Source organism: Leptinotarsa decemlineata, unplaced genomic scaffold (genome assembly GCF_025532065.1).
Source record: "Leptinotarsa decemlineata unplaced genomic scaffold, Ldec_3_MD MMD2_tig00001064_RagTag_RagTag, whole genome shotgun sequence".
NCBI classification, from domain to species: domain Eukaryota; kingdom Metazoa; phylum Arthropoda; class Insecta; order Coleoptera; family Chrysomelidae; genus Leptinotarsa; species Leptinotarsa decemlineata.
This window is the reverse complement of record NW_027412558.1, coordinates 1,846,742-1,863,858: the sequence shown is the minus strand read 5'-3', so window position 1 is coordinate 1,863,858 and position 17,117 is coordinate 1,846,742. Positions and strand designations below refer to the sequence as shown.

General features: G+C 35.7%; 2 protein-coding genes across 4 annotated transcripts; one reads left to right on the top strand and one right to left on the bottom strand.

Annotated features, from left to right (window-relative positions):
• The first annotated feature begins 1,031 nt into the window (after positions 1-1,031).
• LOC111518313 (cilia- and flagella-associated protein 65) lies at positions 1,032-11,539 on the top strand. 3 transcript variants are annotated; one of them, XM_023174729.2, is made up of 16 exons: positions 1,032-1,237; positions 1,291-1,513; positions 1,741-2,000; positions 2,171-2,468; positions 3,777-3,974; positions 4,038-4,203; positions 4,260-4,541; positions 5,878-6,112; positions 6,554-6,898; positions 7,165-7,241; positions 7,342-7,612; positions 7,760-8,167; positions 9,625-9,878; positions 10,118-10,370; positions 10,840-11,102; positions 11,155-11,539. In XM_023174729.2, exons 1-16 carry the CDS (start codon positions 1,055-1,057, stop codon positions 11,510-11,512), a joined length of 4,074 nt encoding a protein of 1,357 aa, XP_023030497.2. In that variant the 5' UTR covers positions 1,032-1,054; the 3' UTR covers positions 11,513-11,539. The 3 variants fall into 3 exon arrangements, with proteins under 3 accessions (XP_023030497.2, XP_074031619.1, XP_074031618.1); XM_074175517.1 differs by lacking the exon at positions 1,291-1,513 and having other exon boundaries at positions 1,051-1,129; XM_074175518.1 differs by lacking the exons at positions 9,625-9,878; positions 10,118-10,370.
• LOC111518314 (tRNA (guanine-N(7)-)-methyltransferase) lies at positions 11,514-16,568 on the bottom strand. The gene is made up of 4 exons (XM_023174731.2): positions 16,378-16,568; positions 16,015-16,321; positions 14,425-14,640; positions 11,514-11,736 (listed from the first exon to the last, which is right to left on the bottom strand). The coding sequence occupies exons 1-4, from the start codon at positions 16,515-16,517 to the stop codon at positions 11,611-11,613; spliced, it is 789 nt and encodes a 262-aa protein (XP_023030499.2). The 5' UTR covers positions 16,518-16,568; the 3' UTR covers positions 11,514-11,610.
• Between the last annotated feature and the right edge of the window lie 549 nt (positions 16,569-17,117).

Genomic DNA, 17,117 nt, shown 5'->3' with positions numbered 1-17,117 from the left:
AATTGGTTCCTCTTTTTCTGTTGTCATACAGAAGCTCCCAACATGACGCGACAGGTTGCACACCATCCATGTTGTTAACTGGTAGGGAACTGAAGCTTCCGATAGATGTATTGTGTGGCAGTCCTTTCGATGAATCTCAAGAGTTACGTCTTTCAGAGTAATGAATTACCAAAAGGAGAAACTAGAAATGGTACTTCACGAATTTGTCAAGACCAAATTACAGCTTTCCAGCGACAGGATAAAGATAAAATCTGCGATGCAGAGCGATGGAGAGCGATGCAGTATGGATCTACCAACCCCAACATCGGAAAGGTTTGCATCCCAAGATGCAGAAAACATGGCATGGACCTTACTTGGGACCAAAAAGATAAACGATCTGGTGTACAGAATCCGATTGTGACCCAGAAGCAAGCCTAAAGTTGTCCACATAGAGAGGCTGAGTCCTTACATGGATCGTGATGTCCCCTCTTGGAATGTTGTTTGAGGCGAACAACCTCAGGTAAGGGGATAGTGTTGTAAATCATGCCCGAAAAAAAAATAACGCCGGCCGCCACTGGTAACCATAAACCAAACGTGGCGTAGTTAAGAGCGCGCGAAAGTACGATGATTCCCCGCCACTTGAGAAGCAGCGAGAATAATGCTACCGACTTCGACAGAACTTTGGCGAAATTTCTACAACATTCGATTACGATATTTAAAGGCTAGCCAGGAGGATATCGGGACAGTCAAGTGGACGCTACAGTGCGGTGCGCGAAGTGATATAGTAAGGCGATAGACATTCAAATAATAGTTGAGGTTTTAGTTGAAGTATTTGTTGTATTTAAAGTGAAATAAAGTTAAGTTTGATTATTCAGTGTAGTCAATTATTGGTCAACTCAAGGGTTGAAGTAGATTCATGAAAAGGGACAAAACATTCGAAACAACCTAATCTCTTAAAGAAGTATTGTTAAAAAAGTTTATCAAGGATTTATTTTCATCATGTAACGGTCAGTTTAAAAAAAAACAAGAATCTTAAGGCAGCATTTGACACTTTAGCAGTTGTCACAGTAACAAAATGGAGGAAATATGTCGATGTCACGTCGATTTCTCCGATCCACAGAATATTTCCTGTTTTCAGGGACTCTCAAAGGTAAGCGAAGAATCTAAAGTAATAGAGAAGATTGTGCTCGACTTTGGGAAAGTGGCAGTTTTTGGGAAATACACAAAAACTGTTTCCATACGAAACTTCAACCAAGAGGTGAGATACATTGAAAAGCTTCAAAAACTCTCCTGAATAAATTTCCTTCAAAGGATGTGGCAAGCTACAGAATAAAGAGAGACGCGTCAGTGGGTTTCTACAATCCCGCCTTCAGTTTCAAAAGAAAGGAAGGATTCGTGAAAGCAAATGCAGCCTTTATCAAACTGAAAGTTGACTATTTGCCGACGATTCCTTTTTACAAAGATGTAGGCTGCTTTGAATTTGTGGATAACGGTTACAACGTCGTCAAAATAGTAGCTAAAGGAGAGACTAAAGGTAAAATTCAATTTCTCTGGACAACACAGCTAGTATTTGTACTTCAAATGATCGGGTATATTAATGAGACAGTAGCACAATTGAAATATAACCCAACCTAACCTTACCTCTAACCTAACCTTCAATTACTAGTAGGTACTAATATTAAATCAATGAATATTTAAAAGTTAAATCAATGTGACACTTTTGGTAGCGTTACATCATTTTATTTATGAGTTACCTTCCAGGTCCACAACTGAGTACGTCTACAAATGTCATCCATTTCTTTCTTCATCCACCTAAGAAGAGAACCAAAAAAGTTTTCGAAATAGTGAATTCGTCTGATGTCCCCGCTGAATTCATGTTCGATTTTGATGAGAAACAAGAACTGTTCCAAGTTGAACCACGTAAAGGAGTGATTCGAAAACACATGTATATAGCGGTGTTTTTCGCGCCAAAATCGGGGGGAGTTTTCAGCCAGCAACTCACATGTTTCGTTTGGGGACACGTAAGTTCGATATGTCTCAGTTTCTATAGGTTTCGGTACAAAAATAGTTCGTGATTTTCATAGTTAGTTATATTATTGACAGAACGTTTCGAGTTGGAACGACTAGCTGCTTCAAATGCGTTTTTACTACCTAGTTATCTTTTTGGCATGACATTCCATTTTATTTTCAGAAACCCTTATCTGTGGACCTCATCGGCATATTAACAAAAGAAAAAATCGAGCCAAAAGATGTAATATTCCAGCCTTATCCCCTGCCGACCAACGAAATCCTCGGGAATACAGAGTGTTCGAAAATAGATCTGTCTGTTTTACCTCCGATTTCTTTGAGTAGGAATTTCATAGATTTTGGAAGAGTTATCAACTTGGAGTCGAATCAGTGGAATGGAGGAGGGCGACCAGCTTACAAACGGCAAGCTATTAGTGTGACAAATAATATGAAGCATGACATCGAAGTATTTTGGGTAGAAGGTGATTTGTGAAGCTTCAAACGTCTGCTGGTGAATTTACAATAACGATCCAAGAAGTCCACTAGTTTTCTTGTGTCGAAAATATTTCAATTAACACTTGAACAAACACACACAAGTTAGACTTCTTCACTGAATAGATGAAACCTCTATTTTTAATATTGCCAGCCGCTCTTTTTGAAATATCCCGCAAAATGTGACCAGTTAGCGTGTATCCAATTTCAACCATAGACATGATAATGTGGACTGGCTGTGACATCTCTTTTACAAATATTCCACCCGCGGATCACAAAGCCTTGAAAAATTCGTGACGGCACCATGTGACAAATCAAATCCCAAAATTTTTACAATGGAAATATGCACACGTGTAACTGACGTTAATTGTATGAGTGACGTAAATGCCAGGACTTGAATATCTTCATCTTTTTTTAGTTGTTGGAGTCATTGTTTTCTTTTCAATTGCCAATCCGCCTTTGACATTTATCAGTTTCCCTAATGCGGAGCTTAGCATATCGTAGATGAAACTGTTACATGGTTTATAAGATAAAAAAATGTATGTAACAAGTATGGAAAATACTGTTTTTGGATCTGTAATCTCATTAGATCTCAAATGTGTCCAGTACTTCTAAATCTTCCTTAACAGCGTTTATTGTTAATCCAGGACAAGGTAGTTCAGGCAGATTTTCACATCTAGCAAAGTATAACCCTTCCATTTTCTTCATGTCCACGTCGTTGGTCAGTTCTATGGGGAATCTTCTGATCTACGCAGGTCACAATCTGGACTCGTGTCTTTTCCCAATCCTAAATTAATAGACTCTGAATTATCGAGTATTGCTCAGGAATGAAGTTACCTTTCACTGCTCGACCTGTCATGCCTTCTCTCGTTCGTTTCAATTGTCGATATAAGTTCTTAGAAGTGTGCCTTTCTTTATAACTCGTGTCCCAGATCCCAGTAACTTAATTTTCAACATGTAGTTTGATTGCCACTAATCAATCGTCAAGAATTTTCTCTCACGAATGGTTTTTGTCTTCTTTACTTCGAGTTTCCCATTGCATTTTGAATTTTCAATGCTTTCGGAGAGATCTTTTTCAGAAGACATGTTTCGCAGAGTATTGATTTATAAGCACCATTCACTACACTCAGCAACAGCTTGCAACAATCTTGCTAATATTTAATCTGGGTTCTCACAGTTTTGAAAACCAAAAGTCAACTTGTCATCTAATAGTAGGCCAAGGTACTTATTCATGGTGTTTACTAAAACAAACCTATCCTTTGCAAATCACCTCCAGTTTCAGCCAAATATATTTGCAGATGATGAAATTTTTTGCGCCAATCCCAAAAGAGCCCAAATATCTCCAAATCATTCGTTTTTCTTCGAGTTCTATTTTACACCGCCTGACAACAACTGTATCTACAGCAGATCATTATCAGCCCAAGTCTACTGGGTGTCAGAAATGAAAACAATCGGCACTTGGAATGTACCCTTCACGGCAAGCATTGTCCTCCAAGGTGAGTTCCACGTCTCCAGCTTACTGAAACAGTTTGAACAAACCCTTTTTTTTGCTCATGCAGGTAATTCTTTCACTTCGGAAGCCTTCGTGATAACCAACGTCGAAATAAGTCCTCCACAAATAACGTTTCCGGTGTGTTTGCCTGAAGATGTCACGATCCAAAATTTCAAAATTCGTAACGTAGGTCCCGTTCCGGTAATGTACAAACTGGTCCCTCCATACAGCACGTACTAGAACTCCATTTCGTACAAACGTTTTCGTTTCTATTCATCGTTATTTTTAGGAACATGGCGATGAAACCAACAGCGGGTATTATTGAGGATTACGTCATCATCCAGGCTCAGCTTAGAACTTGCGAGGCTGGCCAGAGGCAATTTTTCGAGACTTGGTATTTGGAGTTAAACAGTCGAGAAGAGAAGAAGATTCCTATAAGTTTCAGTGGTGTTTGCGCTCTACCTTCAGTTCAAATTGGAGATAATAACGTTGTTGTCTTAGAACGTATACAAGCTCATACTTATGGGATGGCGACGGTATCCTTGCGGAACACCTCCTGCCACCATCTAAGGTTGGTTTTAATATTAAAAGTAATAGTAGGTACACATTAATTGTCATGAGTACATTTTAATTGAAAGAGGGATTTTTTTGCATTAATTCAATAAATAATTGGATCAATGCACACTCAGTCAAATTATTTTTTTTATATTCTGTTCATTAGCCTCTCTTATTGCTGTTTCCCTTCCAACTGCTTCAAATGACACATTTCTGATGTTAATAAATCCATATCTGACATGATGTTACTCAATATTATAGTCAATTTTGATCAAAATCCACCTAAGAATATGAAAAAAATTGGATTTCAAATGCTAACAATCAGTAGGGTGCTAGTGACGGTTCTTTACTTCCCCCACCACTTAACTTCGACCTTGAATGGCGTCGACCTTGTGAAATATGCAGTTTACATGACCTTGAAGACCCCCAAATGACCTTGGGCTATGAGCACGTCGTATGGCGATCGAATCTGTCTTTGTGTATGACCTTGAACTATATACACTCCTTTTTTGGTCTTTCTACTTAAAAAACCTGGCATCATGAGCTTTAATTCTACCATTAAGATTATGCTTCACATTGGAATAAGTCCAATATGCTTTTCAAATATTGACCAATAGTAACAGTAACAGTTATAGTTTTTCGAAATGCTTTTATGCCATATAAGATGAAGTCAAATTTCATGTGGTGGAATTCTAAATTTAATAATCAATTTGCCCCTACTATTCTGGGAGAGAATTTGGATTGTTATAAAATCTATTACGTTCAGCTGCTAATTGCTTTTCACTGATGATGTGCGTCATTTTCAGAAGGTTTATAATGTCAAGTCCTCAGTTTGTGGAAATACAGACATAAAATTTTGTTATGAGATATTTTTTTACTTCTCCTGTGTTTTTAATCAGATTCCCCTTGCAACTTCCAGTAGTTTTTCCTGAGAAGATAGTTTTTCTAGAAAGAATATATTTTGAGGACTTTTCTGCTATCATTCTTGAGAAGTTACTCCTTTTATTGAAAGCTAGTATTTTAGTGAAAGAAGATACTAACCTTTTCCAAGTTCTTGAATCTTTCGAAACATAACCACATAAGATCGGCCACAGTAAAAAGAGGATAGTAACCCCCGGACAGTTCTCTCATCTCTCCCAGGTTCAGCTGGATTTTAAGAAAGTTTCCATCGAATGAATTTCTCTTTCATTCGGCAAAAGGAAGGACAAGGACCTCTGTTTACACATGATCGTTGACTCCCTTGCGATCCAGCACTAATACTTATGTTAAATTATTGTTCTGTTGATGCTATCACTTTTAAAAGGTTCAAAGAGCTTCAACATTGGAGGATAATTTAAAACAATATCTTTCAGATTTGTTATCGATACCGGAGACAGTGAATTGGTTCAACTGGATCCTACTGAGGCAGATCTTGAACCATATGACGAAATACTTCTAACATGTAACTATACCGCAAGTGTATGTTTCCAGAAGAAAACAAGTGGAAAGATCTATTTCCAGATCTTACGAAAATTCCAGGAATTGGTCGGCCTCACTTACGAAACTGAATTCACTGTTTACACCGACTTCACATATGCACAGTTATGTGTAAGTGTGTTTATTTTTCTATATTTGTTTGGTGAATAAAGTTCATGACTAAATATTTCACTTGAGAAATTCGCGGTGGAGTTACATTGGATGAAGAGACTATTCAATAAATTATTTTTATTATCGTAAAAGATTGATCGTCGTGTTGAGGTGTTGAAAATAATGGTTTGGTGTTGGGATAAAACTCCAGTAATATGTATTTACACTTCCCTCTAGGCCTAGGCTATAGTTGTGGCATGTTTGGTGGAAAGCGTTTGGTTGATTGGTGGGGCAATTGAGTGGTGTGATGTGTTACGCTCGACTGGAGGCATATAAACTGTTGTTCTTTTTAAAAATTATCAAATACTCGAAGTACCTGATTGGTTTCAAGACTTAGCCCGGGAATACCCACCCCAAAACCGAATTTTCTCACAAATTGACAAATATATTCCTAATTTTCAGGCAACTCCAACTTCTTACAACTTCAACATCGTCCAGTGGGGAAAAGTTATCCAGTCACAATTTCACGTGTTCAATTTCGGAGACATAGCAGTGTTCTTCAAGATGCGATGCATAAACAGGTCTCACAACCAGGATCAATTCCAAATCATCCCCAGCTCGGGTGAGGTGAAACCGGGTGAAAAACTAGAGATTCAGGTGGAGGGATGCGCCCAATCCTTGGGGTCGAACGAAATAACCGTAGTTTACTCGAACAGGATATCAGAGTATACGGAGGCGGTGGACTTTCACGCTGAACCAATAGAACTGTACAAGTTTATTTATGATTGTCAGTTTCCTCGTTTACAGGTGATTCAACACACGGCTTGAATTAAAAAAAAAAAGAGTTTTTTGGCTCTCGCTTCTCCATCTTCATACAAAAAAATGTAGGAAACTTCAAACATTATACAAAACGAAAAATGAAAATTCACCCTATTTTCTCAACAGACAGCGTACATCTTCTATAATGATTTTTAATTTTCATTTTTCCCAAAACCCAATCATAACTAATTTTTATTATGAAACAAAATCGTTATTATATATCATTTATGTTTGAAATAATGCATCCTTTTCAGTTAGAAGACGTGGTTGAACACGATTTTGGGCCCCTTTTCAATAAGAAACACATGTGGGAATTCCTCAACCTCGACAGGTAAAAGCGGCTAGTGTTCCAAATTCGATCACCAAACGAATCAGTACAAAAAAATCATCAATTTCTGAATAAAACACTGATTGCAAACAGTTTATTTCAGGTTGAACGACGCGCTGGGACAAATATCAGAAGAAGACACTGAAACAATCCACATGGCTTTGCCAGATTTTGAAGTCGGACCCGAATTACGTTATGTCACAGTTCTCATAGAAAATACCACCAATTTCGAGACGAAAATCGAATTGAAAAGGAAGAAAATGTGCGACTGTCACTTGCAAGAGGCCAAAAACACGTTCAATACAACCAAACAAGTTTACAACTGCCCTCATAGAGAAACGCTTTCCCTAGAATTGTCGGACAATATATTTTTCGTAAGAAATACTACTCACTGAATATTTTTTAAGTTAAAATGATTCATTCAAAACATTCCTTCACTGTTAGTTGTTCTGCTTCTCCAAGCGTCAAGTGTAGCCAAAAATATATTCCTAGCTGATACTGGGACGAATATTGCATTACAGAAACAATCCTCCAGACTGCTGACCATCACTGTGAAGTACAGCATACCGGGAAGGACGAAAATGGGGTACATGCTAGACCTCGGCGACGGCAGGATTATCGAGCTGATATTCCTCATCTATGCTATTCCGGAAAATGCTGGTAAAATCTCCTGCTACACAGACTACTTTTCACCGAACCTAACTAACGTCGCGATGAGCAGGAAAAAAGCGCCCATTCAAACGTACTGGTTATACAACAATACCAAAAGGTCGGCGAGATATGAAATTGATACCGAAAACGTTCAGGAACTGTGTCGATATGAGGGGTTCGTTATTTTCCAAATTGTGAACCCGTCTGGAGAAATCGAACCGTATACTGCATGGCCCCTTATGATCAAATTTCATCCGATTGAAATTAAGGAATATCAAGTAAGTCCAAATTTTGTACTTAAAATCGTAAAATGTGTTGTCCCAGTAAATATGATATCATTATTTTTGACATAATATTTTAGTCAACGTGACGATCCTAAGCCGCAGACCAAAGACGTCTCAGTTGTGACGTCATAAAGATGTCCTCAACCTCAACAATAGCTTACAAATTGAATTTGATGGAATAGAATTTGAATCTTCAATAATATTTTGGAAAAAATCGTTTATCACCTATCCCAAAAGTGTGAAATAGGCTACTCTTATGGGTTTTTCAATTAATTACAGGTATTCTTATTCCAAAGAAAACAAAACTGAAAGTATAGCGAAGGCAACTAAACTATATCCATCCAACAAAAAAGCAACTCAAACAATGATGGATCCATGATCAAAGCATGATCACCACACACATTTGCATCTATTGGATAAAATAGGCAAACCTCATTACGCTGGCCAATCAGATTTAACTGCAATCGGCTGGCAGAATTCATTGTTACAGTGGTCACTTACGTTTTAACACCACAAATTGTCACGTATATATCACATTCCCAATGTAACGTCGTATTGTTATCGATGAATTTACGTCAGTTCAAAGTGTATTATTAGTCACATTTTGTAGACGACCAATTACGACTAAAAATGGACATGAAAATGACGTCACCATGTTTGCTGGAAACACATTCTACAATGAAATGTACTATAGAACATAAAAAAGTACATGTTTATCAAACAAGGCAGCTCAATATTGTTACGTTTTCCTCGTGGGTTTGACAGTAATTGACTATACTGTATAATTGAACTCAACTTTATTTCACTGCTACACTGACGAAACAACACAAACACTTTCACTGAAACATCAGATCAGTACTCAAATGTGTATCGCCTCATTGGAGCACTTTGTACCGTACTTTCAACTAGAGTTGGCCCATCTGCCTGTTGGTAGTGTTTATATATCGTAATGGAAGTCTCTAGAAGCCGATAAGAAAGTCTCCCGAAGTGACGCGACATCTAGAACGATCCGCAAGTTGAGTGCGACTTTGGCCAAGGCACAGTCGATTGACGAAGAACAGCGGCGGCCGGCGTTTTTTGTTTCAGAGGATAATTTACAATATTTTACAAAAGAACAATTTTCTGATAATCACCAATGTAGAAAAATTAAATGAAATTTATCATTAGCTATATTTATCACCAATTCAGAAAAAGTTCCCTTCAATAGGATATAGATGATAATATATCTGTACACACTCTCTATATATAGTTATAGTGTTTCCGAAAAAATATTAACTACGAAAAATAATACAATTAGACTGAATTATTTTTATAATGTAAGTTCTGTTCTTTTGTTTTTCCATTAACCAGCGGATCATACTTTTTGATGTGCGCTCTCCGGCACATATTCTCTAGTTTTGATTGGTAAACCAATGAGTACCAATAACATTTTCAGTTCCTGGGCATTTCAGGTTTCTGTTCCTATTTACTTTGACGCCATCAAGGAGGAGTTGAATATCCGGGGGAGTGGAAGGCACGCTAAAAAAGCTAGCGAGTTTCTTTTGGATAAAGTGACAAGAAGTTGCACAGCAACTTACAAGGTACCGGTGACTTTATCCACGGATTACCTAACTATTGACCCATTACTTGTGTGGAATTCCACCGAGCGGATTATTTTCATCAAGAATATCACCAAAGATAGGATTTTACAATATCATTGGGGAGAGTAAGTTTGACATTTAAATCATACCAAGTAATCAAGAAGTTACTTTCAGTTTTATTTGAAGACTCAACTGAATTTGTCATAAATTTCCATCAGTTTATAATTTTTATTTTAAAACCACTCGTTTCATTCTTTGTTTTTAGTTCTGTGAATTTTCAGTTCTTTCACAATATTTTGGAAAGGATTTGAATCATTTCGTTGTGGAAGGCACAGCTTTTGAAGGCTAAAATTATTAATTTCAGAGCAGGAATTCGTAATGTAGTGAAAATAACTGTGGTCAACAAATATGGTACCCTGAAGCCCAAAGAATCACATTCCATTGTGCTCAAAATATTTTCCTTCAACGAAGCTTGCATCACAGACATTTCGCTATCTTGTACGGTAGATGATCTGTCTGGGATGTACGTCCACAAGAAATCAATGGAACTTCATCGACAGAGTGCTAAAGAAATGGAGGGGCAGTTTATTATCAATGAAACAGGATCTGAAGAGATGGTAAACGCTAATGTTTCTATTAACTATTTTTCGTTATTTTGTATTATAAACGTATGACAAAATACACGTGACAGATTTCGATTCTTGCACCATCTATTGACATTTATTCAAAGTTGGATCAATCTCATTTGTCGAGTCGAGAGTTATTGACTAAAGAAAAGCGAATCGGAAAACACCAGTTTCGATGCATCTTGGGTAGTTTCTTTGTGCCGAGTTTTTTCTTCCACCTAGAACAATTGTCATTGATTTTCATGTCACCTTCAATAAGATATTCAAAGTTAATCGAAAAAATGCCTCTGAAGTTGTGATCTTTCCGTATAAAATTAGTTGGTAATGGAAATGGTACTGCCCTCTTTTGACCAATAGACTAAGATTATTTTTTCTCAGTAGAAAACTTCTAGTAATAAACTTCAGCCCAATACATTTAAATTACATGTTCTATCAAATTATTTCAATTCTTTCCTTGCAGCATAACAATGTGATTTTACAAGAAGAACCACAACCTTGGACACTATCAATAAATATTGATATCAACATAATACATGCCATGGATTTAGATATTTTGAAATGTTCGAATAACCTCTTCACATGTTCCCCACAAGCGGACTTGGATGTAGACGTAAATAAAATAGTTGAAAGATATTCGGGTTCCAATAATCAGAACGACCCAGACTCCGCTCTTAGTGCTGAGAATTCCGAAAGTGTCAGGACAGTTATGAGACAATTGATATCGTAAGACTTGTTTCAACAAGCTTCAAATCAGAATCAAGTGTTTCGCTTTCAGGGAAGTTGTTTTCGGCAACACTTTCCAAAAACTGCTGGAAACATCTACCAACCAATATCCAGTGTACTACGATCAAGTTACGTTAGATGCAGAAATCAGCCAGAGTAGAGTCGCGGAGCCTTTGAGTAAGGAAGCCATCAAGAAAATCAGGGAGGATGAAATAAAAAAGTTCTTCTCCAGACCAAAATTACCTGTGCTTTCCGGAGCGCTAAAAGAGCTTATATTAGATGGCATTCAAGAAGTATTCCAACTTGGAGTGACCTATCCAGAAGAGTACGATGAGAAAAAGGTGGAAAAAGAAGTAGAACTTTTGCTACCAGTGTGTGATGATTGTGCTTGTAAAATTCAAAAGAAATGAGGCCGTTGGTCATGTTATGTTTATTAACATTAAAAATATAAATAACAATCATTCGTATTCCAAATGGTCTTGGAAAATATAAAATGATGACAAATTTATTATTTGTCAAAAAAAGGATCCTTTATTCTCCTGAACACAGCTAAAAATTTGTCTCCATTATTTCTAGTGACTTTCTGGCCCTCCTCGGAACTGCTGTACAGTTTCTCAACTATAGGATCCTGTTTCTGCAAATGAAATCAATACAGTTAGAACATCAACATTCAACTTTGAATACTGAACAAAGAATTTATAACTGATGTACCGGTTATCAACATCACTCTTCCACCTTATACCTTGCTGACAATGTAGTCGGCTTCAATAGTATAATGAAAATAAACGAAAACTATTTAGTCATATCTACAAATTCCATGTAGGTGAGTCCAAAGTGTGTGGGTCTTATGCTCCCAATAATAATAATAATATTTATTCACCATTTGTGATACATAGCTTATATATGGTAGGTCAATGATTAATTAGGTAAAACAAAGAACAGTAAGTCCCTTATGAATAAAACAATGAAATCAAAGCTTGAATAAAAATAATATTTGCATATACAAAGGTATAGATACACGTAGACATATAAAATACTAATGAAAAAATAAATAAAAAATGTGTCAATTTTGCTTGCCGAAGTCAAATAAATGTACATATATATACCTACATACATATACACACAAATTAGAACGATTATATATCTTAATGGTTATATCATATAATATATCATATAATATATCATAATGGGACTGTTCTTTGATATGAGCCGGGTGTTCGATACCGTTGATCAAAATTTGTTGAAAGCTAAACTGTATCATATTGGTGTTAGAGGCCAGTGTTTAGAATGGATACATTCATATCTGTCAAATAGAAATCAACAAGTAGAAATCAACGGTGTCCGATCCGAGCCGATCGAAACTAGAATAGGCACTCCTCAAGGATCATGTTTGTCACCAACCTTATTCAATATATTTATAACTGATCTACCCATGGAGGTAAATAAAACCTCCAATTATTTATGCAGATGACACTAATTTAATAATCACTGGACACTCAAGGGGGGAAATACAGGACAAAGCTGACGAATCTATCAAAAACATAACCCAATGGTGTTGTAATAATAACATATCTCTGAATATAGACAAGTCAATAGCTGTTTACTTTAATACAAAAAATGCCACTGTGAACCAGAGCATACTACTTAAAACTGAAGAAACATCATTAGAAAACTTGACCTGTACAAAATTTTTAGGGGTCCACTTGGATCAAAAACTCACATGGAACGATCATGTTGAACATATATCCTCAAAACTGAGCTCATATTGCTTCATTATTAGAAACTTGCGTGACACAGTGTCAATGGAAGTACTGAAACTACTATATTTTGACCTTATTCAGTCATGCCTGTCATATGGTCTGATTTTCTGGGGAAAAGCCCATAATAGTGGTCAATTATTTATCACTCAAAAAAAAATTATAAGGTGCATGCTGAATTTATCTAGCAAAACATCTTGTAAAAACCACTTTGTTGAGCTGGGTATTATGTCATTACCAAGCTTGTACATTTACTCAATAATTGTTCACATCATAAATAAACATAACTCTCTCAAAACAAGAAAGGATGTTCACAATCATAATACGCGGCAGAAGGACACCATCAATTTATGTTTCTCTAGATTATCAATCGGACAGGAGAATCCCAATTATATAGGTATCAAATGCTACAATAAAATATGTGAAATTAAGAAATTAGAAGAAGTACAGAAATGCTATTATTCAGTTCAGGAGTTTTTGAATGAAAATTTTGACTCGGACCACATGAAACAGTAGTCTTTTGATTCAAATTTTTAATAAATAATTCTAATTAGTATTGATAAACTTATATTTCATTTATTAATTTTTAAAGTGTGTACATGTACCTATTTATTTATATTAATTTATTTTATTTTATGATCAAAAAGTGTAATTGTAATATAATTATAACCTACTTATTAGTGACGATTCCCATAATGTATGGTACTTGTATTGTAACATTCAGTGGAAAATAAATTGTCTTGTCTTTGTCTATTATTCTTCTATGAAAGAATCCTCTAAATATTCCTTATGACTGTAGTAACATTTGCCCAGTAATAAATTTTTAACTTCCATAATGAACAAATTTGCAGAATTCAACCTCTTTATAGAAAGTTGAAGTCTGTTATGAAAATGTTAGCATTATATAATGGAGATTTTTTGAAAAGACCACTCTTATGGGAAGGGACCCTCAAAGTAGTAGCATGGCGAGTATCATGACTGTGAATGCTCAAATTCCTTATGTACAAGTCAAGGTTCCTGTGCACAAAAATGAGACATTTCATTATATATATTGAGGGTGCAGTCAACAGGCGTTCTCTTTTGAAAACGGGTCTACAACTTTCTTGGTACTCCAGGCTGAGAGATGAAAACTCTAGAAAATTCCATTGCACATCCCCAAGCCATTATGTTGAAACTGATGTGGGAGTATGCATTCACAAAGTAAAGATTTAGTAAACCAATCCTATCTAAACAATGTTTTAACTGCTCGATCGAGTTCACTGCACACTTTTTGTATGTGACTTCTCCAGGTGAGATTCTTATCTAAAGTAGTTCCAAGAAAATTAACTTCTTTTGATATTTTTGTCATTTAAAGTGACTAAATTACAACAGAAATCCCTCCTAACAAATGTTTTCATCAGCACTGACTTAGATTTATTTAAAATCAGTTTGTTACGTTGACACCAACTACTGAATTCGACAATAACTAAATAAATTTTCATTGATAATTCATTCTCGTTTTTTCCAGAAACGTGATTGTAGAACCAGTCCACCAGTTATAAAGTCTATGGTACGGAATAACTTACCAGTTCTTCATCGGAAATTCTGACGAACAGTGGGTGTTTTTCAAAATGCTTCACCATCCACTCGTGCAAATCTTTTACATCTGTTACTGTGTAAACAACACCCCCTTCGTCTAGAACGTATGCATACTCAGCCAGTAAATTCTGACTGACTATTCTCCACTTATGCTTTGCCTTCTTGAAATGGGGGTCTGGATATAGAAAGAAAATCTTTTTCAACTAGAAAAAAATTGAAGAGTAGGTTTGGAGGATATGTTTTTGTAAAAGCTTCAATTACACCTAGAAAATTTTCTCAGCTGAACTCGAACTATTTCAGGAACCCACTTCCAGTAATGAAAGCTTGTAAAAGGTCACATTCATATCATGATTTTATTTTGCAAACTTTGACTTGCTAATTTTTCAAAAGATTAAAATTCCTCAAAATTGTATGTTTTCCAACAAATATAATTGTTCATGAAACCAAGAGACGGCTTTACAGGAAACCTTTTTAATGATTTTGTTGGTAGTATTAAAAAACTAAACTAGAAATGAATGTGATTATATTTTTTATGTAGTTTGTTTTCTATCAGGTTTCCTCAGGTTAAAACTGTACCACATGGGAAAAATAGAAGTTTCAAAAGTTTCAACTGGTACATATAAGTCAATAGCAGTTAAAATCACTTTATATAGATTTTGCACAGTTTCGTCTGTATTGAAGTATTTTCCAAAATGACATTACAATCAACACTAGCCGTTAAGTGCAACTCAGTGTCATATTTCACGTTTCAAGTGGTTTATATGGCTATTAAAATGATAAGGATTCCCATGTTATTTTTGTAACTTACAATGTGCCTTCAACATTCAATAATTAATTCAATGTTTTTAGTTTTTGTAGTGTCTCATTAAAAAAAAGCTGATTTAAAGATAATGTGCCATTTACATATTTAGTGAATGAGAAACTGAAATTTACAAAATTTGGCAACATAATTTCATTTCTTGATTTCGAGTATTCCTGATATAGCCAATGCGATTTCAAAAATAGGGTTTATTGAAAAAATCGGAGTATTTTATTCTGTAAAGTTCTGCAGCAGTCAATCATGGAAACAAAGTATTGTTTTAGGAGTTTCATTACCGAAAGTGACTTCATAAAAAAGTCGAATTCATAACAGTTTCAACTTTGGATCATGAACAGTATAAGCTGGTGAAATTGAAATGTAAATAAAAGGTGAAACTGTCGTAGAATAAATTCAAAGCAAGCACTTTCACCTAGATAAACATAATACTCCTCTCCACGCACCACGTTTTACCAACCAAATTGGCGTCATCAGGAGATGAAGTTTACTTTATTTTCATGCTTGCTTTGGATTTCTTAAGATAAGTTGGGAAGATATGAGCATACTATCATTTTGCCTCAGTTCACAAATTTTGGAAAAGATATTCATTTGTTGATTCGCAAGAATGACTTGAAAATTCTTGCTGAACATAAGTAATCATCTGCAGTTCCAAACTGCTTAAGAATCTTATGAAAGTTGGAACTAGGTGAAATTTGAAGACGAGCAACTCAATCATTCAACTTCTTGATTTTTAGATAAGTTAATCCACCATAAAACTGACCTGTGCCTTTTTGAAATAATTTGGCAAATATTTCATGGCGTTTGACCTCAAACAAGCGATATTCTGATACTGTCCGGGATTTTGAGATCGTAAAGCCGCAATTCTGTCCATTACGTAATCTGAAACTTTTACCCTGATCTCAATTCCCAACATGAGAGTTTCTGGAAACATCGGAGATAATGTAATGAGCAGTCCCCCATAACCACATCCAATATCGGCAAATTCAACCTGTGGAGGACTTGCCGGATTCTGATTGAACTTTCCAGGGTAATATTTACTCCAGTCCATGAGCTCTGGGGTCTGAGGGCTGAAAATGTCTGTTAGAAAGCAGCAATTCACTTTCAACTCCATACATTTACTTACTAATCGAAACAGTGATCTGCTATAGGGTTGGAGTGAGCTCTTTGTCTGTAAAACCTTTTCTGCGGTAAAGACATTGTCGACATAGATTCAGTCAAAACGGATTCAGATGCCAAATTTTCCATTTTATTAATTAATTCCATAAACACAGTTAGTTTGAAATTAGTGAGGTTATTTACAAAGAATTGAAAACAGTCTTCTTTTTTCGATGCAATGGCCTCAGCAACTAAGGCTATCCGGCCAGTGGTAACGAGATCAATATTCTGTGTTTTGACAGATGACATTCAAGTAATGATGCGTCTACCAACCTTCAGCCATCAAAACTACTGTTTAATAGAAACGCTTTCAAGGATGCAACAAAGTTCGACTTGACAGATCAAATATAATTATTATATTCTTGGGCTTGCCCCAGAAATTTCCTATAGAAAACTCAATACTTTTAAATCAACACTATCTACAGGAAACTTGTTATTACATGCACATGTCTCTATTAGCATATACGAATATACGAATATTCATTTCCGTGATAGATATATTTCCATTCCATGGTCAATGAATGTATAATTATATTGAAAAAGTAATGAAAAAACAATTCAGCATGTTCCAAATTAACTTTTTTGTATTGGTATCAGAAATTACATCATTTGCCAATAAAATCAAGATGTTCAATAGCAATTAACATGAAAATATCAATGATAATAAATATAGATACAAAAATGTATATTCAATGAACCATCCTTTCG

Bases quoted from the DNA above. Each gene is read 5' to 3' on its own strand.
- LOC111518313 (XM_023174729.2), top strand. From the start codon at position 1,055: ATGGAGGAAATATGTCGATGTCACGTCGATTTCTCCGATCCACAGAAT. The intron at 2,469-3,776 runs GTGATTTGTGAA...ATATATTTGCAG, and splicing joins CGAAGTATTTTGGGTAGAAG to ATGATGAAATTTTTTGCGCC. The intron at 11,103-11,154 runs GTAAGACTTGTT...TTTCGCTTTCAG, and splicing joins GTTATGAGACAATTGATATC to GGAAGTTGTTTTCGGCAACA.
- LOC111518314 (XM_023174731.2), bottom strand. From the start codon at position 16,517: ATGGAATTAATTAATAAAATGGAAAATTTGGCATCTGAATCCGTTTTG. The intron at 16,322-16,377 runs GTAAGTAAATGT...AGACATTTTCAG, and splicing joins GCAGATCACTGTTTCGATTA to CCCTCAGACCCCAGAGCTCA. The intron at 11,737-14,424 runs GTAAGTTATTCC...TTTCATTTGCAG, and splicing joins GAATTTCCGATGAAGAACTG to AAACAGGATCCTATAGTTGA.